This window comes from Danaus plexippus, chromosome 19 (genome assembly GCF_018135715.1).
Source record: "Danaus plexippus chromosome 19, MEX_DaPlex, whole genome shotgun sequence".
NCBI classification, from domain to species: domain Eukaryota; kingdom Metazoa; phylum Arthropoda; class Insecta; order Lepidoptera; family Nymphalidae; genus Danaus; species Danaus plexippus.
Window position 1 is genome coordinate 6489804 of NC_083549.1, and position 26295 is coordinate 6516098.

The 26295-nt window shown below is 30.4% G+C and overlaps 1 protein-coding gene across 2 annotated transcripts in view; it reads right to left on the minus strand.

Moving 5' to 3' along the window:
* Positions 1-494: 494 nt before the first annotated feature.
* Positions 495-26295, minus strand: part of LOC116767973 (tumor necrosis factor alpha-induced protein 8-like protein) — a 29099-nt gene continuing 3298 nt past the window's right edge. The window contains exons 2-6 of one of the 2 annotated variants that reach the window (XM_061523485.1): positions 17914-17987; positions 4633-4766; positions 3380-3538; positions 3203-3300; positions 495-2804 (exon numbers count right to left, since the gene is read on the minus strand). In XM_061523485.1, coding sequence (XP_061379469.1) covers positions 2633-2804; positions 3203-3300; positions 3380-3538; positions 4633-4766; positions 17914-17926 — 576 coding nt within the window. In that variant the 5' untranslated portion in view covers positions 17927-17987 and the 3' untranslated portion in view covers positions 495-2632. The remainder of the gene's footprint in view (positions 2805-3202; positions 3301-3379; positions 3539-4632; positions 4767-17913; positions 17988-26295) is intronic. The other variant, XM_032658576.2, reaches the window with a different exon arrangement.

A 26295-nucleotide genomic window follows, 5' to 3' on the forward strand; every position in this document is an offset into this window, starting at 1 on the left:
AATTTTTTTTTCTCCATAAAAATGATTTGTTAATTAAATATTTCTGAAAAAAAAAATAGGCAAAATCGGCAACCTGTAGCCAGTGGATGAAATATTAACAGTGCCGGTAAGGGAGATAGTCTCATCGGCGCTAAATAGCCCCATCTGCCAACACTTGAAGTGATTGTCCGCATGTGTTCGAACTCCATGCATCCCCTCTCGCTGTCTTTTTAACCCCCCCCCCCCCCCTGGAGCATTAGGTATTTAACACAACCTTGTTGGAAGTAGCATAAGAAGTTTCAATAACAAATTTTCACCTTCGCATTCTTCATATAGATGTCATTAAAAATATAGTTCCAACTTTAATACTTTTAAATGGAAAAAACAAATATGAGAGCAAATAACTCACAAGGAATACTTTTTGTTTTACACAAAGTGTTATATTGAACTAAAGAATTGAACAAGTATTTTTGAAACAAAGCATTAGTAACATAGGTACATAGTAAAAAACCAAGTCCTTTTCATCACTTGTATATTTTTGATATCAAACCTTAATGTAAACACAGCTTAATGTCCAAATGTACATTTAATTTCATTGACTGAACAACATACAGACAAATAAATTGAGATCCTTATATTTATGTCATGTGTATCGGATTATTAAATGAATTAAACAGTTATAACAAGTCATTAAAATTGTATAAACATTTTGAACACCAGTCGGATGAAAAGTTAGTTTTAGAGCCAAGTTATGAAGTATTACAAAAACTGAAATAATAACAAATATAGGTAGGTATTACAAATACAAGCACAGATGTTAAGTATTTCAAATTCAGTGCAGATTCTTCTAAATAAAAATATCATAACACAGCTATATTTTGTCACAAGAATAATAAAAATTACAAACATAAGACGTTCCTTACCATTATAACAAAGCCAATTATGTCTAAACACATTGCAACTAATTTTAAATTGATATGACGTACACAAATACATTTAACAGCCATTGTCTTAGAGAGACACGTGAATTTTTATAAAATATTGTCATTACATCAGATGTCTTTGATTTCATCTAGCTTAATAAGCAATAATAATTTAATTTTATACGTCTCGCAATAATTAGATTCCTCGTAAACATTAGGTTAGGTTGTTTTAAATCGTAGACATTATAAGTTTTGACAGTTCATACGTCAAAGTCATTTTTTTGTAAATGTTTTTACGGCTCTGGATACGAGTCCTATTGAGCCTACGTCAAAGTCAAAATTCAAAACAATACCAGACTTATGAAACACAATCAATTTGTATGATGGCAATAAATAAAAATTGTTATAAATTTTGGACCATAACTCACTCTCCACCAACTACGGGCAAGTTTGTGCGGAGATATAAAAATTATGCTACGTTTTATAATAAATTAAAACTATTAATAATTTCTTTTATTGCTAATTAATGGCAGATATGACGTTAGTTCAGATATGTTTGAACTATACTAGATTTTGGTCCGACTTGCCGTGTCATATCATTTATATAACACATGTATTATTAAGGAGATTCAAAAATACGCGGCTACTGTAAAAAGATTTTCAGACATTTTTTTTTGTATATTTATAAAATCGTATCCTAATTGTAACTTGTATTCGTAAGTTTTAGGAAATTATAAAAAGTTACGGTGCTCTATACTCGCGTGTGTGATATAATTAGGCAAGCCTAAAACACCTTAGTAAGAAAACAGGATATAGGAAAATATTATCAAATACGATGATACATTAACCTATAGATATATCTCAGAAAGAGAGAAAGTGAGATAGAGGTACAAGCGAATTCATAGAAATAAAATATTGTCACAAAGTGCTCTTATAATATAACGATATTATTGTAACGATTGCTTATTTTTTACATTTGCTATTGGTGATTTTAAATCTAACGCAAAAAAATATTACACAATATAATAACATTTGGGCAAAAAAAGTCTTTGTGGCAAGTTTAGCTTGTACAGGAATAAACAACTTTCAGTACGTTTACGATCCTTTGAATTACAACATTAAAATAAATTTCAATCTGAGATTCCAAAACTTTTTGTTTCTATCAAATATCAATCTTTTTATATATAAAAAACTGTTAAATATACATTGCAATTTTGTAAAATTTGTTCAGTAACAAATTAACTCGCCTAACAAACGATATAACACCTACACAATCAACACTTAATACTGGCATAAAATAGGGCAAGTACGTTATTTGACGGATGTTATGAACGAACACTTGTACCGAGCTTTGTCACGTTCTATTAAAAATTAAAAAAAAAAAAAGTTCAATATTAAACACATGTTATTGTAATATAAACTAAACTAGATGTTAGTTCTAAGTAAATCGTGCGGTCTTTATCGTGGCTGTATCCATGTAAAAGTAGTCAGCACTTCATTCGTAAACCAATTTATGATTTAAGATTTACGAATGAAACTGAATTATTATATTATAGTGCGCCGATGCACTTGTTAGGTACTTATAAAACCGAGTGCACACCGTTGTAGAGAGCTTTAGTTTAAAGACATCTCAGTGCTGTGTGGAAGCGGTACTATGTGCAGAGATATATGTATATCCCTAAAAGATTATGCACAGCTTAGGACGGCACATGTGTGTATGTCGTTTAGCATTACAGTAGACCACGGTCCAATTCTTTCCTTATCATTTTTGTTAGTTTTAAAACGTCATCGTCGATTTGTCCAGCGAACAGCGAGTCTAAGAGCTCACCTCGGGACGCCAACGCGAAAACACCGCCCAGGCGGGATACTGATTTGTCGGATAAGTGCCTTTCGACAACCGATCTGAAAGATTTGAGACGGGATGTGAGGAAGACATATTGGATGACCTTGAATACATTTGACAAGGACGAGAGAAGAAAAAGTATAATTATTTGTTAGTGCATAATAAATAAAATGAAATAAAAAGCCTTTTATTTCTTATAAGAAATACACGATTTCAAAATTAATTGTTTTGTTAGTATCACATTTTTTTTTCTATTTTTTTTTTTTATTTTAAGTGCATAACCAAACCGTTTTATCCTTTTTAAACAATCAAACAGAATATCCAACACCAACAATACTCTTAAACTTCTGCTTCTGCTTTGTAATATAAGAGAGAAGAAGACGACAGGAGCTTTAACACAGCCATTTTTTTAAATCTAACTATCGTATACTAAGTAATTGTTACAATAAATGCTTACTTGAGTGACTGGTGAGAATCTCGTAAAGCATCTTGAAGGAAGCCGCGATCGTAAGAGAAATCGACCTCGCAGAATGATATTACAGCCATCAACACAGTCTGAAGTATAAATATTACTAATAAGTTATATTAACATATATATTATATAAAATTTTTTAATTGAATCCATTACACTTACGTAAAATTTAGACCTGAAAGCAGCTAAAGCGCGTTCATCAGCGGCTGAAAGCTGTCCGTGTCGTCTTAACACTCCAAGCTTTACAGCCGCTTTAATTACATGTTTCACCACCTTCTCCGCCTCCCGCTTATCAACCCTCTGTCGGAGTACTGTTAAAAACTGGAAGAACAAGAAATATATATACAATTTAAAATAATATCTTTATAATTCTTCTTGGGTATGTTGTGAAAGAGTTATTCTCGGTTTAACTTACTGTAGTTGAATTATAGGTTGTATTAATTACTTGCCTTGTAATACAAACTATGAGTAGTTTTCAAAGATGTTGTCATACTTCATATATATATTGAATAATATATCACCATAAACCCATTAACATAGAAAAATAGTTTAAGTATGGCTTAGTTTAGTCGCCACACAATATTTCTCATAAATCGTATTTTCAAAGAGCTGTTTGTTGTCACGTCATTACCACAGTGTAAACATAATCAATGTAAGTTTAATACTATACCTAACTTAATACAATAATTTAAATAAAACTAATGTTTTCAAATGTACGACGCGTTTTTTTTTGCCAGTGAAAAGGCCAGCGATCTTAGTTGCTGCAAGGTAACCGAAACGTCGGGAGTGTCGTCTAAAATAACGAAATACGCGTAGTAATCCGAAAACATTAATATTATTTAAATGAATACTCGCGAAAGTCTTAGATATCATTAATACAATAATGTTGCTTCCGCATACAAAAATATTCACGTTCGAAGGTAATTAGTGTGCTTAGTCTAAGTTTATGTAGTCGCTACATTCACCGTTTTTCTTTCATAAATAATCACACATTATAGTATCATTAGGTTATTCGGAAACGTGATATACTTCGTATGTAGAAGATGAAAACTTGGACTAAGAATACATAATGTGATGAGATCTAAGATTTTCGCGAGTTTTATTCATTTAAATGAAACTAATATTTTTCGGATAAACTACGCGGATTTTTATTATTAAAATGATAAATAACAAGGACCAACCGACAGACGTTCACATCTCGTCTGCCCGTGATCACGGTTGCTGAAAAGTAACCGAAACGTCGGGATTGTGTAGTTTTTTAAAATAATAAAAATCCTCGTAGTTTATCCGAAAAATATTATTTCATTTAAATACATAATTTGCTTGACCGAATAAAATATAAATCAAATTAGGTAAATCGATAGACCGGTATTTATCCTCTCGATTGAAGGTTTATTCATAAAGAATTACTTTACCTGGTCTAGTAATTTAGCGGCATGTTCGTCTAGGACGAGAGCACGTGCGCTGGCTGCGCCGCCGACCTTTGAGAGGAATTTTTTTTGGGCCCGCAGTGAAATGTCGCGGGCGCACCACGCGCCGCCTTCCATTGCTAAAAAGAATAAATGATTCAAGATATTTGAAGTAATTAATACGATATAAACACCCTCTAGAATATTACAGATTTAATCTTGAGGTACTAATATATATGCATCTATGTTTTTTGATAATTAAGTCATTTTATTGTTTTATTTTCTGCTTTGCGCGTCGTTTCGATCGCTTTACTGTAACATTGATCACAGGAATAAAAAAAATTTTAAGACGTATCCGAAAATATGTTTTTTTTTTTAATGTGTACTCACGTAAATCTAAAAGTAAACTAAAGTGTTGGTCAATTGTTTGTCATGACGAAACAAAAACTATTGTTGAATGGCCACATTTTTGAACCATGGTTAAATTTAACTAGGAATCTAAAAGCAACCAAACCAGACAGCTTTCAGAATATTGTGATTTAAATTTCAGTTTAGTATAGAAATCAGACTATAAATATATTATATACATTAACTTTATCAGTTCATTCATAAATAGATGTAGATTTCTCGGATTAGACGCACAAAGAAGGTTGGTAAAGATATAAAATTACTAAACGCATTTAAAATATATTAAGTTAAAATTATAATTCCAGTGTTTCAAGAGATCATATTTGTTCTCTTAAGAAAATGTTATAACATATATATCAAAAATCCTTTCATGAAGAAAAAAAACGGTCTTTTTTTTAGTACATTTTTGTTATAAATGTTAAATATTTATGAACACGAGAAAATGTAACTTTCATACAAACTGAAAAATAACAATACAATCTTAAAATTATAAAATGTATAATGATCACAGATATTAAATAAACACTAAATCTTTTTTTCTTTTTCGAAGGATTTTTCCAAGGAGGTCGTAAGTAGAAAGAAAAATCTTCATGTTCATTTATATCATATTTTTAAATAACAATAAAAATGATTTAGTTCCAGAACATTGACTTGATAGCTTTTTAACTCGTGCAAAAACCTTTTTATAATGGTTCCCTTCCCTTATTTAAGAAATACTTTTCCTTAAAAAAAAAATATAATATTTACCATCAAATCGTCATTAGCTCTAAAAAAATTTCTAAACTAAAGAAATTATAAAAGTATTATGATTATATCAGAGATCATTTTGTAAATAATTAACGATAAAAAATTTCTGACCTTTAATACCAGTTAAATAAATTAAACCATATGTATATATATTTCAATTTACAATAGTATTCATTATTGATAGTAAATAGCAATATGATAATATTTATTCTTTGCCACACTCACCAAATTAATACACAGCGTCTTAAAATGTAATAGAAATTCTTTATAATAATATATCTATCAAACTAACAATAATAATTAATATCATTGAAAAATTTTAAAAAATATATACATCGTTAGCTGTTTACACTGCAAACAAAACACGCCAGGAAAGCTGATGCATTCAAACAAACGATGCGGGTGATTACTGTATTGATAATCGATTAAACGTAGCGTTGTTCTAAAAATAATAATGGATCAAGAACATCGCTATAATTTAGTGAAATACACACACACGCACACACACACACACACACACACACATATATATATATAACAAAACAAATATTCATTGTTAAACTTATGACATGTTAGTCATCTAGAAAAGCAGAGGTATTCCCGGAGGAAATAATAAAACATCAAACAGACCGAGTCGCGGGCAAAACCTTGTATTGTTTATTTAAACAAACCAGAGGGAATTTATTGATAATTCTATTTGGAAACAGAATATTATGTGTCAGATTCGTTGAAGGGCTCCCCACGTCGTATAAAAGCACTTGACTTACTGTTACACAAGGGCCAATTATAATAGAAGCGAACACAATGTATAGCGAGACTTCATCGTGGTTAAAATGATCGGAATTAAAATATTCCCTTCATGTGTATATATATATGTATATATATATTTGTTTTATTAATAAGTATATATAAATTAGTTAACTTTGTTATATTTTGTAGAGATTTCTTTAAGGAAATACTTAAAATATGGATTATTGCGTACAGAATCTTGTTTTATAACGACAATCAAATCAAAAGCACTTCATTTTATGTACAAAGTCTAAAAAAATATAAAACCATCGAATAATACATGTATGTATAAATTATTCCTTTCATAAAATAAAATAAAACTTTCTTTAAAGATAAGTAAATTATGCCTTTTATGTTAGTTGAATAATAATATTAAAGTATGACGAACACTTCGCGTCTATGTCAAAACATATTAATTATAAATGAATCATTAAAATCCTTTAACATAAATTAAATTTTCAAATAAATAAAAGATTTTGTATCCTTTTGGATAGTCTTGATGTCATAAATAAAACAGTATAAAGTCCTAATCAAAAATGGACTATAAGACAAATATTGATCACAGAATATTTTTATATATTTTTTTATGTTAAAGGTAGCAAACGAGCAGACGGCCTACATGATGGGCAGTAGCCAACGTAGCCCATGAACGACCGCAACATCTCTGTTGCGGATGCGTTGTCAACCTTGTTTTTTTTAGGGAAAGGGAAGGGTGGGAATAAGGGAATGTCAGGAAAAGGTGGGAATAGGAAAAGGGCAATTGGCTCTCTCACTCATAGGACGAAACGCAGCCATTAAAGGCTACTTCACGCCGATCTTCTGTGAGAGGGTGGTACTTCCCCAATCGAGCCAGCCCATGTTCGATCTCTAGTTACATGACTACAGCTAGGCTCTACCGCCTTCAAAATAATTGATAAATTACTTACTTCATAAATTTTCTCTACGACACATTTCTTACGAGCAGTATGTATGTTTAGTACAAGTTTGCAACGTCACACTATACACGAAGAGTTTTATATTTCTGACCTAATAAAGTGCGTTAATACTATAATATAAGAACTGTTACGAAGGTAAAACTGTTAGTTATCCGTATGAAATTAACGACGCGAACGTGAGGTAAGCGCACATTTAGTTTAGCGTTTTCTATTAACAGTATTCCCTCGAGGATTATGAGGATTTTAGACAAAGAGAATCGTATCCAGCAATAAGCGGAACTGTTTTTTCTTAATATTTTAATGTGACATACGCATAGACAAAAAAAAATTTGACACCTGAATATGTAAACGATTGAACGACAGACATTTATAATATTATTAAGTTATAACTTCCTCATACATGAATGTTCACTTTTCCTTGTAATTAAGCCTAACATATAACCAATTTTCTTTGCCAACTTCGCCCTTGAAAGAAATGATGAGTCAGGCCGGCAATTTCCTCAGCGCATTGAGTGATCATGACTTTCGTTCTGGTGATTAAAATCGTTGCAGCAAAATTGACTTTATGTTTCATGGTGTAGGTTTTAATTTTGCGTGTTTGTGTACTGGACGGAAACGTCGGTATTAGCATATCGCATGTTAACCCGTCCTTGGGACTGTTACAATCGAGCAATGTCAAGTTAACCGTCCCGCAGTACGAATGTCTGTGAAGTCGTAAAACCATCTTTGCCACTTTAATGACCGCCGTATATAAATAAGTAGTTTTTGCGGGCGACATCGTAAGCGTGGATTACATAATTAGTACAGTTTTTAAATAGATTTATAACCCAACCGGCAATGTCATCTTTGGTCTACGTCACGTGATTACGTAAACAATACAACTGTTATATCTTGATGCTAGGGTAACAACTTAAAATATAGGGATTATTATAACCCATGTCTTATTCTGATGTAAAGTTACATTAAAATCCGTGTCGTAAACATTGCTTGAAAGAGCAACAAACAGACGTACATAAGTAGTTAAATAGATAGTTAAGTACACGTGGTAATACTTAACTGAATATAAATTTAATACGAATTTTGATATATTAATTAAATACCAGAAACGGACTTACTCAAAGTATATTTTACTCAAAGTATATGTGTGAAGATTTATCAATGGAAAACTGTAAACGCTCCGTATGTAGTAAGAAAATGCGGACGTGTGTTAAACATACTGTACAACGTGAAATAAATTGACCTGTAACAACTCACTGCAAGTCCGTACATGAAGTTAATATAAGCACTTAACGTGTGATTACAATTTAATAACAGTTTTATTGCTCTATCGGGCGATAAGTTCCTACGTCCAAGTTTGACGGTAAGACTACAAACTATTCGTGTTCCGTTACCTATACAATAACCTGCTAATAAGTTAATACGGCAATGTGAGAAGGTTTTTGAATGAAAACCTGAAAACTCTCCGTGTGTAGTGTTACGATGCCAACTTGGACTAAGAATACAAGTATATAATTTGCTTGTTTACACATATAGTATTGAATTTTCAGTTTGTTCTGTAAGTGTATATTAAATATGAAATTCTCAACGGGCTCACCTTCACTCCTTATAAGAATAGATGGCCGTAATTACTGTGAAAGCAAACTCATTACGGGTAATCCTGAGAGAGCGTCGTTACTCCATTAATAATAATGTAACTTATAACTAATTAACTCGTAAGTAATTACATATATGAAAATATAAATTTTTAAACTTATTTAACATACAAAAATAATGTACATTCTTTGAACTGGAACTAATAAGAACTAGAAAGAAGAAGAAGAAGAAACTTTTCGCATTTGTATACTGTAATAAAATAAGTTGTAAATATATTTGAACTCGTCTTTGCCTGGCTTTGTTCGTCATGAAATGTTTAAGTTACACATAAATAATAATGCGTATAACGAGATCTGTAACTGTGTCCATAGTATGAGACGGCACGGCCGGAATACCCACGGACACTACAGTTTTTCATATGTAACTTGATATAGATTTTCTAAAGTAAAATGACGGCCCCCAATACTTTTTTATTTGATTTAGATGTGTGAGTGCGAATATTGATGATGTTTGTATGTGTGGGTGCGTCGACTGTATTGCGTATATATTTTGTGTGTGCGTGTTTGTGTGTGTTTGTTAATGCAGTGGTGACGCGCGAAATTTTAGCTAACAATAAGACAATCTCTACTATCATAATTCGATAATCTAAATCAAAAACTACCGACAGTCCGTATTTAGTTTGACGGTGTTGACTCGTCTTAAGGATATGTGCTAAAGATTTCAGGTTCGCGTTAATGTCATATTATTTGTGTAATTGAAGACTTGTACCAATCATTATTTTGCTATAAACTGGTGATTTCTGTTTCTGCCTGGTCTCCGTTGCGAGGTGTTATATAGTAACGGAAATTTAGATTTCGCATTTGATACGACTTAGATCCTTCTCCGATATTTAATATATAATTTACAAAAACTATTTAAAATATGTACTACTACTTATTAATATCTATATATATATATATATATATATATATATATATATATATATACTGTCAAAGTAAAAAGAAAATGCAAATAAATAACTTAAATGCTGTACAGATTGATTAAGTTCTTAATGAAAGAGATTTTAAGAGAATCCTTTGTAGAGCTTGATGCAAAAAATAACTAAAATACTTAATAATAAAGAATATTAGAACAGAATGTGAAGTGGTTTATATTGATTGGATATATGAATTGAGGGATTTACAGTAATTGCTGTGCCCTTTCCGAAACTCCGTTGTAAGGACCCTTTCCTAAATTGGACCTTGTCACGTAACTCGACCTTATAAAACTTTGTTTGACTAGAAATTTAATAAAGGTATGTATTGCTATTTACACAAACTAGACTCTATGTGGCATTATTGTAAGAACTAATTTTGTATGTCATGGTTTTTATGACTCGAACAGCTCCATGCGAATAGAAATATTGTACTAAAAGATGAACTCATATATTTTTAATGAAATACTCCAAAGAGGTTTAATACTTTTATATAATCAAAGGAGGTTGGTATGAAATGAATGAAAACTCTATGGACTAAGAAATAAAAGTCCATTGACTTACACAACCTGAATTCAAGACTCGTACCTACACATGTAACAAACATGATTGGACATGTGTCCATAAAATGGAATATTTATGTACACCTGTCCCCATAAGCACCAACCCTGGACTTACGGTAACTAATGACATGGGAATATATTATGTTGCTGATTGTACGTAACTTACACAAGATATTTTATATATAGGAAATTGTACATTATGAACCATTTTACATTATATTAAAGATATGATTCTTTAAGTGTATTTTATCAACAATACACGAAGATGTTTTATACGGTTAAACATTAACCAGTTTATGGTCCAATTAGTCAGTTTTATGGATCTTAAAGAGTTTTGTGAATCGTAAAGTTGACCGACCTAAATGGAGCGAGTGAAACAATGTCTTAGGTTTTCCGTTGAATAGAGTAAGTTGTGTGAGTACAGACAAGGACATATAAAAATATGAACCAAATTCCGATTTAAAAATATGTGCCACTATAAAAACATAGGAAACAAAGACCTTTCTTATATATTTAGCTGAGTAGTTCGGAAAAATTAATCTATTGATATCATAAAAATAATTCCCCTCCACGACCCGCTGTAATGCGACATGCGATAATGCGACATAAATATTGAGTCAATGCAATCAATGTTTCTTTTCGATACGATAATATAAATTTATTAAGATTGCCAGTGAACGTCGTAGTAGAAACCATAGCAGGTGCCGCGCTGTCTGTCAATACTCTTAGATTATTGAGTATGGGAATAAAATTAGCTTAACTGCGATTGTTATTTTGTTAAAACTAAATATGACAACATAATACAATATTTTCTCCTTATGGAAGCGAAATTTAACAATTAAATAACTTCCAACCAGGTTAAGAATGTTTAAAATAAAGTGACGCCTTTATACATTTGCGATAACCTCAAATAAGATTGCACGATATTAGGGTTGAAACGTGTACATTCAATTCTACCCACAGGTTTGTTCGCGTGAGAGTTAACTATGAAACTCGTTCACATTTTTAATTTATGAGACAAAAGCACCCTGTCCTTTGTTCCACATCAATAGTTATAGACAAAAAATTTATTAATATCAAGTAAGACATTATTGCGTGATTGATTACCAAAAATGAAAAAAACACATGTAGGTATGTGGACAAATTCACAAACTTCCAAATTTTTTTGTTTTGTTAGAATGAATAAAAGAAACTTCCGAAATTACTTTATAATGTACGTATTATCTAATCCTAATTATAATAAATATCTTATTATAATAAAACAGCTAAAAAAGCCGCTGCTGTCTGTTAAAATAAAATTTTAATTGAAAACCTCTACCTCTTTGGAGGTAATCTCAAAACAAGATTTAGAGCGAGCGAATAAAACAAAAAGCGTTCTAGATTCGAATTGAAACTTCGTATATTAATTATATTACTACATTTTTTTAGTTTTTATCGCTTCAATAAAACCTTATTTGTTTTGTTTAGTGAACAATGGATAGCAAAATTGATTATTTTCATAATCATACCCGCGAATGATGTGAATGTTATCGACAGGTCTTCCTATTATTATCACAGAATATTGAGAGACAAAGGGAAAATATTATGTTTATGGATACAAAAAAAAGATATAGATTCTAGATGAAAAATAAAACAAAGTCAAATTAATTTACAGCGAATATTTTGGTTATATTTGGAGTTTAGATTTTCAGTTCACTTAAGATCTGCTACGATTGAGAATTTCACAAGCCACCTTTCAAATGAATTTATCTTTTGTTTTTGTTCATTAATGAGGTGTTTAACTGTATTTATAAGCAATGACAGTTTTCACGGACCCTTTAAACTGCTTTTTTTTAAACTGTCAGTTTGAAAGATGTCATTGAAGGATGTTTGACATTTAGAATGAAGGAAAGCAAATTGTTCACTACCATTAAAAATAAATTGAATTGAATTTAATTAAATTAGATTTATATCATGAGAAAAAAATCAAAGGTCAAATAAACTATAAAATATCCGCATTTCTATAATTCATTATGGACGCAGTCATAGATCAATTATAGCACCTCCTTGGTTACTTCCGTCACCAACATAAAAGGGTTTTATACATTAAGTAATTCTGCAAGTTAATCCGGTTGTCCAGAAATAGAAGTGACCTTGAAACCTGACATTGAATTATACCGACTGTAAACAATTTATCTGTGGATTGTGACATGTCAAAGACGGAGTTGTAATATGTGTTGATATGTAAAAAAATTATCATTTGAATATTAGATCGAATTTAAAATGACTTCGTCCCTTCTGTAATACGATGTTATAGAATTTAGAGGGTGCTGCGTTGCTTGCTGTTTCCCATTTTGATTATCTCCATCACTCCTGTACCACCTGTATGCTGACGACCTACAGTTATAAAAGCATTGCGAAGTCGATACAGTTCCCTCAATCCGTTTGAGATCTCGCCATAGTCTGCAAATTTCATCATAGATATCAATTAATAAATTACAACTCCTTATTATCGGCAGTTCGCGACCATTGGTCAAAATTTACAAAAGAATTCTAGCACAAAATATTTTTTAAATGACTTTACTTGAAACATGACAGACATTAATATAAACAGTTCTCACAGCTGGGATGTCTTGTTATATAATGTCCGAGAAGTATCTCGTCATTTTTATAGTATATTGCACCCTCTGTTAAACCTCAAACAATTTCTTCCGTATAAAACGAGACTTTATTTTGTATATTCCTTATTTCTTCCCGTAATTGATTATGCTGATGTATATTGCTCTAGCATGAAAGGCATTTCAGTCAATAATTCCAAACGCTCGCTTAACACCTTTACAAGATTTGCGAAATTGATTTACTGTGGCTATCAAAATCAACTGCTATGGTTACCAATTCGGGATCGCAGAAATCTTATGATATTTTGTCAGCTAAATTCAATTTTAATGTATAATGTGTGTCTCAATTGTAGATTTTTATTTTTCGTCTACGTTCATGACGACACCTTCCCTCTTTGAAACATCTTGGTGCTTCACACTCGTCTCCATCGATCTGGGTTAATCTGTCTAGTTCGAATTAAGAGCTGGATGACCTTGGAGTGACTTGTCGGAGTCAATTCGAAAAGCTTCTTCACGGCATTGCTTTTAAAGTTAAGTTAAGGGTTTGATAGAAGTTGATTGCGTGATTATTATTTTTTTTGACCTAGTTCTTCTTCTTTCATAATTTTTGTATTTCTTTTTTAGTATTAGTTGTTTGTATATATTGTTAAGTACATATTTTTTATTCAAACAATGTGTTTTTTGGTATTATTTTTTATCATGATTTCCATTGTTTTTTATAAGCCCTGAACGATCCTCTCTACTTTTGAAGGTGATCTGCCAGAGAGTGCATTTTATGTAGCATTTACCTCGTCTTTTGTGTATAAAGAGAAATTAATAAATAAATAATATAAGATATCAACATTTCTAAGCAAAATTTAACAAAACCAAATATACTTCGTTAACCGGTAAACGGTGGAATAGAATTTACAAAATATTTAAGCTTTCTGACAAAGAATATAGTTCTACTTTTGCGGAAGAGAAATTTTAAATGAACTTTAAATGAGTGATCCATTCTATGAAAAGTTTGAGCCTAATTAGCATCTCATGGAGAAGTAAAAAGCTGACTTAGAAAATAGATTAATTTGAATTGGCAGACGAAAGGTAAATATTATGAAATAATATTGTACGAAAGAGGGTCTTTTTCTATCCTCATCGAGATAACCCAGTGTACCTGTATGGCCAAAATAAAATAACAAACGGTTACTTTTTAAAGCCTTTACTGTGGTTATAAAATAACTCTATAGATGAAATTGTCAATTACAATGTTATTATCTATAAAATCTATCGTGATTTCAGTGCTATTTGTACTGACGGATGTCAATGACCTGGGATTTGTGAAATAGGAGTAACCTGGCAGATCCGTTTAAGCATTGGCCATGTTCACAACAGAAATGCGCTTGGCCAGAATCGGGATTAAAAATCACTTATAGTGTGAGTGTAGACTTGGTGAGAGTTCAATTTGTCATATATTTACCAAAAACAATAACCTCTTATATGTTTTCTTTCATAATATATCCCGACCAATAAATATTAAGAGCTAAGTTTGCTTTATAGTCAAGCCTGGTATAGTAGTAGTATACATAAATTAGTAGTAGTATATATAAAGCTAGTATACATATTTATTAAATTTAATAACCGAAAATTTTTGTTTCCCTTAACAAATTACTACATACTAACTCGCTTAGATTATTATTTATATATATATTTGATGTTCCAGGTGTTAGTAAAAATTTAAATGTATTAAAAACCACAATTGTCCCGTTACAAAAACTCCTCCGTGTTTTTCTTTACACAGTGTTCAAAATCATAATTAGTTACAATTAGTGAAAACGTTGTTATTGGCAAAATAATCCGTAATTCGGTGTGAATGTTGCCATAGCTATACCAAAAAAAAAATTATGAAAAGGGTTTTCTTATCAGTTGTGCACATTAAAACATTGTACCTAATATACTATATATTGGAATATATGTAATATAATATCATTATATGGGAATCTTTAGATATAAGTATTTATTAATTTTCATTTATTTTCGACATGGTGATATTTATCTTTTAAATATTATTACGTAAAGAGGTTTCATAGAATAATTAATGACAGCCCCGAGTCAACGAACCTTCCCGGACGAGCATCGAATTACGCGAGGGATTTGTTTTTATTGCAGAAGCAAACAAATTTATATTATTAATACGTTTTAGCATCTTAATCGAAGTCCTTTAAAGATACTTAATGATGTAAGAAATGTATAAAGTATATATGTTTTTGGATAACTAAGTAATTTTATTTTTACGTTTTCCCGTTGTTTCGTTACTTTGCATCAACCGTAATCAGTGACGGACGAGATGATAATATCTCAGATATGTGTGTGTGTGTGTGTGTGTGTGTGTGTGTGTGTGTGTGTTATATATAAAACTAAAACGCAAAGGAGAATCTGGGGGCTTATCACCCTTATCAGGTATGAATTTCATATAGTAATTACCAAGACAAGAATTTCGTATGTTCCAAAATACTGTTATTTAAGATGTATTTGTATGTATTCGTGACTCCAAATATTTACGTCTTGTTATTTATCTCTTAGAATTTTCTTTTATGAAATTCTAAAGTACGTTCTTATGTTCCATTTTATTAAAAATAAGCAAGACAGAAACCAATATTACTTATAAACGGGCTCTTTATATTTATATAATATAATCAGCGTCTCACATGACATTAGTATCATGGTGATATTGCTTTGAAGATCTTATTTTATCGAATGAGATGAATTCCAACCCCTTCTAAGAAATTCTCATCAAAGGGAAAATTGCGTCGAAGGTTCTAGGCGTTGTCATGGCGACCGTAAGAAGCTTATTTGATCTCAACGTTTTGTGTTTGAGTGCATATCATTGTACAGTGTACTTATAACCATTGCCTACTAACTATTTAGAAGCGAGACTTGCATTTTAAATATGCCAGGGAGGTATGTAGTAGGTATCTTATACATATGTATACTGTCGCCAGTGTAAATGGTCGGTTTGTAAGTACATTTAACTAAATAAGCCTTCGTCAGAGCTATTTTATTTTTCTTTCACAAATATTTTATTTAATATTATAACACACAGACTTACACGGAGGAGTTTTGTACGACTAGATATTGTTATATTGTCAAACAAAGAGTACTGAATAGATTTATATTCTCGTACAACAGAATAACATTGTAAAATTTTATTTTGCTTCCTCTTCAGTCGTATTTTAAACGAAGTCACGAAACACACAACAGATGGCGCTGTCCACTAGTTGCCGTATTTTTTTTCAACCACAACTTCCTTCTGCTCTGTGTACTTAGTCCGAGTACGCATCACACTACATACGAAGCGTTTATCGTTTCTCATTCAATAGCCTCGGTTAAAAATCTAATGTGCGAAGATTAATGAATGAAAAACTTTTTACACTTTGTGTATATATAATAGACTGAGTATACTGAACGTAATTTCGAATTAAAGACGGGCAGTGTCGGATGTAAAGCCAGTGGAAGATAATTGTGGATTAACCTTCATCCAATTTGAATAAATGAGGCTCCAAGGGCCACGCCTACACCTTGACCGGTGTGAACCGGGACACGGTGAAAGACGTAAAATATAGTGAACACTGATCCAAACATGTTATATAAGTATTGCAATAAAAATTGTTATATTAAACAAATTAAAACATTTATATGTATAAATATTATTAGGCAAAAAAAAAGACGTTTTAGAACCAATAATTTAAATAATCGATTTGCATTATCTTGAACGCGATATTATTTTTAAATCTTATTAAGTAATCCTAATACGGAATACATTAATCAATAAATCGATGTTGTGTATATAACAAAATACACAGTGAACCCTTTGAGCGAGCTAATCTAACTTTATTTGCAAGTTTCACTTCACGGTCCAACTGAATGTTGCTTTCATGAGATTTTATACAAACAAATATGGCGGACGGGAGCCTGGGAGCGGAAAATAACATTAATTTAAATAATTTCGTTTATATTTTGATGTAGTTATGTTATTATCCTGAATATGTTTAATATATATCGGTGTTCTGATGTTTTATAATAATGTAACACTTTTTGTACACTTTTATTTGAATAAGGAAATTTCATGTTAACAGAACGTTTGTTGTCTTGAGATTTTTTTTATATTATTTATTTATATAGCACCAGTATTGTCAATCGTTTTGTTGTAATGAATATTTTTTATGCTATTGTGGCATTGATTTTGACAACTTGTATATTATATGTCTAACCTTGTGTTACACACGAGAAGATTGCGTATACAAAGAAATAATTCTCGCACAATAGTTATATCATTCGTCGATTAAGATAACCGATTAAAAGGTTTTTTTTTTTTTTTGAAAAATCGATTAAAAAATTTGTGAAGCTATATATATTATATATTTTTTAATAAAGTCTTATTTCCTTACATATAAGATTCCTCGTTTATTTAATATTAAATATTATTGTTTTGTTTGTTCTGTTTATTGTAAGTGTAGGACATGGTGCGTGTACAAAATAATACAGGAAAATACAAAATAACATGATGATGACGAAAAATAAGGAAAATACAAACATAAAATACGATAAAGGAATTACTTTAAATAATAACCAATAATATATAAAGGAATAGAAAATAAAATTAAAAATAAAAAAAAAAAAACAAAAAAATAAAAAAAAAAACTTACAAGCGGCTACCATGAAGGAAACTTAAAAAAACTCGAGCCAAAATATATTTTGGTTAAAGTCGTTAAATCAGCTCCTGCAAAAAAAAAAAGAAAAATCATGAAACAAAAAAAAATGTGACTAATGTAGCATGCAGTTAAAAATTAAATATATACAAATACTCTGCTTGTAAACAGATCGTTAGTCGAAAACAAATATGAATAAATGAGGAAAAAATTACAAATAATACGTGAAAAAGCGTGTTTTTAAACCAACTTAGTATCTCAATTAGACATTCAAATAAAATAGTACTTGTATATTTTTATCGCCATACTTCAAAGTATAATTTTTTTAATTAGTATGATAAAAAAAAATACACGTTTATACTAAAAATAGGACAATAAAGGTGTGCAATAAATTATTCTAGGAAGATAGAGCGTAAGGAACACACTGTAAATTAACATTTATTGCACGTATATAAGGTCTAAAGTTGAGGAATACTGGGTCCGCATTATCTAAAGACGCAGGGTATTTTCCACATAATTTACTAGGGTCGCAGAAAGGTTGGCCTTTTAATAGAAACGGCTTGAAGAATTTCTATTTAAAAAAACGATCCTTAGCGGCTTAAATCTAGCTTACTTAAATTGATAAATACTTTTGATATGCGACCTTCTTTTAAATTGTTGCATAAAAAGGACTATATAAAAAAAAAATCACAAAATTACGCTTTTCATTGGTAAAGAAATAAAGGTAGGTGCACACACAAACAAGCAAACTATGCTAGTGCAATGGGATTGCTTAGCAAACAATTTTCCACAGACAAACGCTACTTACCAGAAAAATACACATTTTGATATAATATTCATAGCTTTATAACAATTATTTGTTATCCTGCCAAAGTTCATTGACCCAAGAATGTTTAAAATTTTAGAGCGTTTATTAATCAAGGTATTTGACCGGTTTAGGATATAAATACAAGGATATTAACCCCGAGAGACGGCGGTGCAAGTCGCGCTCATTACTCAAAACATAACAAAAACGACTGAGATTGAAAAAATATTCTTACTGCTATATATAATTTGAATTGTTTTCTTAATTAATTAATACATCCAATTCATTAATGAATAAACACGTAATTCTGTAGTAAAGTAATCATACATACAAAAGCATAGACAATCTCAGTCCTAAGAGCGAACCAAAAAGGTTCAGTGCTGTCAGATAATTAAACTTAACAAGTTTTATGACACTTACTGTAGTTAGAATAAAATTTTCACTTATAATATTGATTTTATCGATACTCCACGTCAATATTTTTTTGCTTGGTGAGGATGAGACGTAAAAATTTTAAAACATTATAAGAACAAAATACATGTATTTATTATATAAGAAACGACTAATTTAAGATGAATATTGAAGCATAAATAGATTGTTTATATAACTTCATATGTATTAAAAACGAAAAAAAAATTTATTAAACTTCCGAATTTAAATAGCTTTCATTTAAAAATTAGACAAGCGCCCTAACTGTAGGACTCGCAAATCAATGACGATAGCCACGGTTAGTTCCGTGTTAAAAAATGCAACCATGACCACGCTTACAGAGAAGTAACTTTGGTTTAAATATGTCGGTTTATAATGCAAGACATTTAGTTTAGTTAGCTCAATGTAAATCTAAAAATAATGTTATTTTAATATCAATATTGTCTGTTAATCTAACATTATATAAACAATGTCGGGCAAACAAAAATTCAAAACTGGCTCCAAATATATTGATAGCAGACTACGTTATAGAGATAGTATGTCTTTAAAAGATATATAATTATTTCTTTATCTCTATAATTTTGAACACAATTAAGTCATTTTTTAAATCCGCGGAAGTGGTATAATAAAATTTTGACAAGTTAAAACACATAGTTTAGTATCTGGTTATAATTTTGTTCGGTTTTAACAGAAGAAAACTTAGATACACCTTACCGAACTGTAAGTTCTTACTGTTCGTCGTTTGAAAGACCTCGTCGTTATTTGTAACTACTAGCGATATATTACACGTAGAGAGACGAGAGTTTGCTTAGGTAAGATTGAGATAGCTTTAAAAAATCGATTTCATCCTAAACATTACAAAAAAAAACGATTTTATCCGAAAATTTATGAAATGTTGCCCCATTTTTATCTTCAAAATGGGCTCAAATTTCATAACTTTTCGTATAACGATATATTTTTTAACTACCGCCATATTGGATTGAACTTACTAAGACATTCAAATGACGTGTCGCTTTAAAGCGTTTCCATAGAAAACTTAAGCTCGCGTAAAAAGATTTAAATCGTCCTTCGTTAACATCATTACCCTCTTTTACTACAGTAGTGTAATCGGACTTCTGTACTTTCTACAATTCATTATATATAACGGCACGTCAATTGGTTTTATAATAATAACATATAATGATGCTTACTTACGACATACGTCAAACAATGACGACGTCATGCGGTCAGTCTATTAATACTCTTTAATTGAATTTTACTCAACATTTACTCCGAATCATTCCACCTTGTTATATTAAATATATTTTTATTTTTAAAATGGCTTTATGCTAATGATTTTATAATTCAGATTGAAGTTGGCTGAGTGCAACTGCGTTCACAACTTGTAAAAATTTTTTTTTTTTTTAAACGAATGCTACTTAAGTCTTATGTTTTGAAATTTTTATCACGAGTGCCATTAGTTATGAGAAAATATTTTGTGGTTTATATTAAGCAAACTCTAAGTTAAAGTTAAGGGTGATTAATGAATATTTTTGCATCACATTAATTGAATGTTTATCAATCAGTTTGTAAATTAACGTCCTTAAATCACTACACACCAAGAAGGTACAAGCGGAAAATTTTCATCTACTAATGTTATTTTTTCATACATGTGTTCCTGTCTTAATAAACAGCATTCCAGCAGGAAATTACTAATTTAGTACTTAAAACCTAGCTGTTGTTAAAATACTTCTGCTTCCAATAACTACTCTCACATAATACTAGCGTCAATATATGTATTATAACTATGTTTAGTTTTATAAAGAGAGAAATAAAACTTCCTGCCATAACATACAAATTCTGTCTTTCGTTCTTCTGTTCTAAAACCTTCAATACATACACCGAACACCATCAGGAGTATTAATAAATATTCAGTATGCTTAACACAAGTTCCCATCGGCATACTACGTACGAAGCGTCTCCCGTTACTCAGTCAATAACCTATGTTAATGCTATATGCGATGTATATGAATGAAAAACGCTTAAATCTCTGTAAGTACTGTGAAGAAAACTTGAGTTAATCTAAAGAACAACAGCCTAAAAATATTTTAATGTTCTAATACATATGTTTCTCATTGTTAAGCGAAATCATCAAGTTTTGTAACAATGGAATAAATATTATCTAACGGACGCAAAACTAAAATTTTCACAGCTTTCGAGTAAAATCGTGGGATCCGAACACAATGGTTGGTTCTTACTGGTAAAGAAATTGTCATAACTTGTTTACGAACAAACATTAATATAAACAATATTCTTTAACGGAGTATTTTTTTTAAATTTACGCTTTGGCTTTATTCGCACTGGATTCGTGGAATATTTTGCTAATGTCAACGTTTTTGAGTATTACATTAAAATGTGACAGTTCATGTTTGACATTCGTTTAAGCAAAAAGATTTTACTAGAATTTTAATAAAACATCAAGATATTGAGGATGACATGTAGGCTATTATTTATCAACGTAACATAATTAAGGCAAGAGCTTTATATGAAAACTAAAATGAGTCGATTTTTATATATTTTTTCGAGTGAATGAAAATAAATTAAATAATCACTTTACTACTATGATTGCGATAGATTGTATGTTGGAGTCGGAACTAGACAATTTTAGCAATTCAGTAATTGGCTGAATAGCTTTGGGTGCTAGTGTTTACTAAGATTTGGTATATCAAATAATATGTAATAGAATATTAATAACAGTAAAATTTTGAAAAGACTTTATAAAAACACTTGAAATTAATAAAATACACAATATTTACATTTGAATCCACCGTAAGTAAATGAGTCACAATGGCTTTCCCCGTCGCCATAGCAACGGAACCAAAATGTCCGCTGGCTTTATTAATTTTTAAAAGAAGACCTTTAAAAGGCGGAGGGTTTCTTGTTCCAGCATTTACTTACAACTAGAAAATTCATTTCTTTTTAAATATTTCTAACCTATTCGTCTAGTACGCGTATAGTATAAAGTCTAGTTTGAATTCATTAAATTTGTTTCTAGAACATTCGAAACCAGATTAAAACCAGAATGATGAGCTGTATTATAAAGATATTTTTATTTAGTTTTTTTCTTGTTTCTTTAAATATACAATTTTGACATCTCAAATAAAAAGAAATAAATATGCAGACGTCTCAATTCTACCTTTCATTGGCTGTATATATAGTGCACATTTTTGTACTAACGAAGGCCGCAACTATAAAAAAATAGACAAAGCAGGGGATAATACTATTTTTTTAATAACAATAATTGAATACAAGCATTTAGAATATCCTTGGAGTTGGCGTGGAATAAATCTTTATGTATTAAAAAGAAACCTCACAACGTAATGAAGTACAAAGGTAATATTATATCAGGAACAAGGACTTAGAGAAAATGACTTGGAAATATCATATCACGACTTCTACAATAACATTATTACTGTGTATTAAGCAGTGTTAACATTAGTTTTAAAGAAAAGAATAATATAGTCTTAACATCCTGATTACAAAACGTAATAAAACATATTTGGTGACGAATTTAACTGAGAAAAAACGCTTCCCAAGAACTAGATGAAACGTAAAAGTCAAATAAAAACTTCTATATAATATAAAGAAACTAAATAGTTGAATAACAGCTTAGAAATAAAAATGTTCTATAAAAAGACTAAGTGACAGTGAAACTTTGAAATTCAATTTAAGTTGTCAGACTTGTAGACTTTGTAGCGATATCGGTTGATCTCAAGAACAATCTGTCCGCTTAGTACGAGTTTGTATTTCACAATGCACTATATAGCCTCCGCTTATAATATTAACATAGGTTATTGAATGATAAACGGGAAACGCTTCGTATGTAGTGAGGTGATCTCTTACAGAACGTACTCACTAGTCAACTATCAACCATCCTTATTAAAACGTGCACCGAAATATTGAGTCCATTGTGAAATTTATTTTGTATAAATTTGTTTACAAAAAATAGATTTCATTTCAATTGCCCTTTCAAGGACATTTATTAATCGAATATACACATGCAAACATATATTAGGTGTATATATATATATATATACATAATATACGCGTATACATATAATTCACAGCGGTAACCTATCCATATATACTGGTATTGTAAAAATCAAAGCAAATAGTTCTTCTGTTTCAAGGTCAATGCTTTCGCAATTATGACAGTAAATATATTTTTAATATATATTTTTTTAATCTGTGAACAGTTCTGTTTTTAATGTATTTTTGTAAACATATTCCACCAATTAGGAAATTAATGGAACCGCAAGGTCGCAATGTTAATAAACAAAATTAATTAAGTTTAATTAATTATTTTGGGCCATCAGACATAAACTAAATGGATCCTTCCTTCCTCTCAAATTACGACGGACAGATAATAAATTAAATCGTTCAAACAAAGAATTTCAATAGAAACGTTAAGGATACGGAAGTTGTAGACATTTTTAACCTATAATGGTATACAACTTGAGTGGTATAAACTAAACTACGAGTTATTTTTTTGATTTTTAACCCGAGATTTATACTGGAAGTAATCAATGGGACGTGATGATTACTTTTTGTTGGGTTTTGTTATTTACTGTAAAAGTTTATATGGATTTAATTAAGTGTCAACTCGTATAAATCTTGTAATAATTTTCCTCTTTTATGGTTTAGGTAAAGGCTGTTAGTCGCGATTCCGTTCCCCATATTTCTTTGTTTGATTTTTTAATTTTTTTCTTTATGCTATAGCTTCATTCGCACTGGAATCGTGGAATATTTTGCCAATGTCCACGTTTTTATTTGTTGGACGAAATATAATCTTGTTAATTTGTGTTTAGTCACATAACAAAAAAATTGTCAAAAAACTATCTACACGTCACATTTCAGTATAAATGTCACTTTGACATCACTAGCTTAATATACAAAAGAAGTTCGCATAGCAATACACTGCGTTTTTTTTAAACATACAAGCATTAACAACGTGCACATGATCAAAAATGTATTCAGCTCAAATAATACATGAAGGCATTTTGATCGAAACCGTTGCTAACGACCTAACCGTTAGTGCTGTGATTTTGATACACGATACAGTTATCGATATTTTGATTTATTCGATGTTCCCCCGTGATTCAAACTGATGACTATATATTGGTGTATCGTGTGGGTGTGCACAATGTGTTATAATCAATTCATCACTATCTGATTTCCACAGCTCTGGTATCCGTTATGTCTCCGCGTGTATAAATTCTACTTAGTACTATTCTGTATTAATACTAACGGTTAGTAATATATATAACAATGTAACAGAAAAAAAATAGGTACTTTTTAAAAGTACTTTCAACTTGAATATTTAAGTATTTGATGTTATATGCAAAGCGGTTATTTGTTTGTAAATGTCAAAGAAATAATAATTATTAATAAATCTACTATAATTGGAATGTTTGTGAGCTTGTTTGGACTTATGAACGGATACATGTATGTTGCACTTACAAGCAAAAACTATTAGGCCGATTTTGATACAATTTTGCAATAATGTAGCTAAAGCATTACTATAAGACAACAGCTATAATTTATGCTGAAATTCTTTGCACATCCCGCGGGATCACGTTTTAATAGTTATGTATAAAATCACATTAAGTCGCGTGACACAAACTTGAACCTAATATTCAACTTGTATATCTAACTTATGCGTATTTAATCATAATTATATATGTATACGTAATTACGTCAAAGCTAACAGTGATTGTTACTTGAGGTGATGATTCATGTCTGTTTTTGAATCACACACCGGTTTCCGAGTAATGGTCTTCAGTATTCGCACAATTTAATATAATTAAGTATATCTATATAATATATTGTACCTAAGTTAAAAATTTATTACATTGATGTTTCTTTAAATTAAAATCAAGTAATTTCTCACGCACCATAAGAGGAAGTGTACAGATGTTTAATTTCAATAATCATTAAGCAAGTATGCTTACCCTTAGTTTAATCCGTCAATTGCAAACTTCATAGTTAATAGTTTTCATTCATAAACGTCATCACGTTATAGTATTAACGTAGGTTATTGTTTGAGAAACGGGCAAACGTTTCGTATACAGTTAAATGGATACTTACGGTGAGAGTAAAAATTTTAACTTAACTAAATTCGCGAAATGTATACCCTTTCTTATGATATGTACTTTTGAAGAATTAGGTTTTGAACTATCACATCGGAATATAACAGGTCACCTAGCTTCCTAATCTGATGCTCATTGATCTTAGCGCAGTACTACCATATATATATATTTATATTTATATATATATATATGGTAGTACTGTAATTCAATAGAATTAATTATTTAAATTGTTGAACCTGATAAATTAATATAAGCTAACTCAATGACTGATTACAACTATGTAATTTACAAACATAATTTCATAGCAAGGCAGCCTAATTTTATATGTATATCATAAATATATAATTGTTTATTTTATTTATTTAATTATAAAAAGCAATGTTATAATTTCGTATCTTATACCCGCGTAATAATTGCCTATGTTTAATCTAGCATTAATTGGTGCTATCACATGTAACGTATTATAAAATTACTAATATTTGAAGTAACACTCATTGCTTACGCGTAATTCTGCTTGTGTACGCGTAATTCTTATCCATTCACAGAATATACTGAATGGTCTTAGACAGAAAGCTGCATATAGATTAAGGATGAACACGTAGCACAAGGAAAACTACAGGAAATACTTAGTATAGGACTAAAGAAGTTATTTTTGATATATCACAACAACCCTTAAAGATATATATAACTTTTGACTTCTATATAACATTGGTCTATTTTTCTTTTACAAGCAGGGAATCGAACCTATAACATGACATACTAGTTTTTCGTACAAACTGAACAATTGGTAGTGTTCAACCTTTTTTTCAAACCAGCACACGTCCAGCCCATCAATACCACAGTGTAGACTGCCAGCGAATTAATTACGGACATATGGAGGGTTTATTAATATTAATTAAGGATTTATCGTCTATCGATACACGATTTACATATATGATATATGCAAACTTCTTGCTGTCATATTCCAGATTTAAAATAATTAAAAAGTTTTAATTTCTTCCGTTTTTATCTCTAATA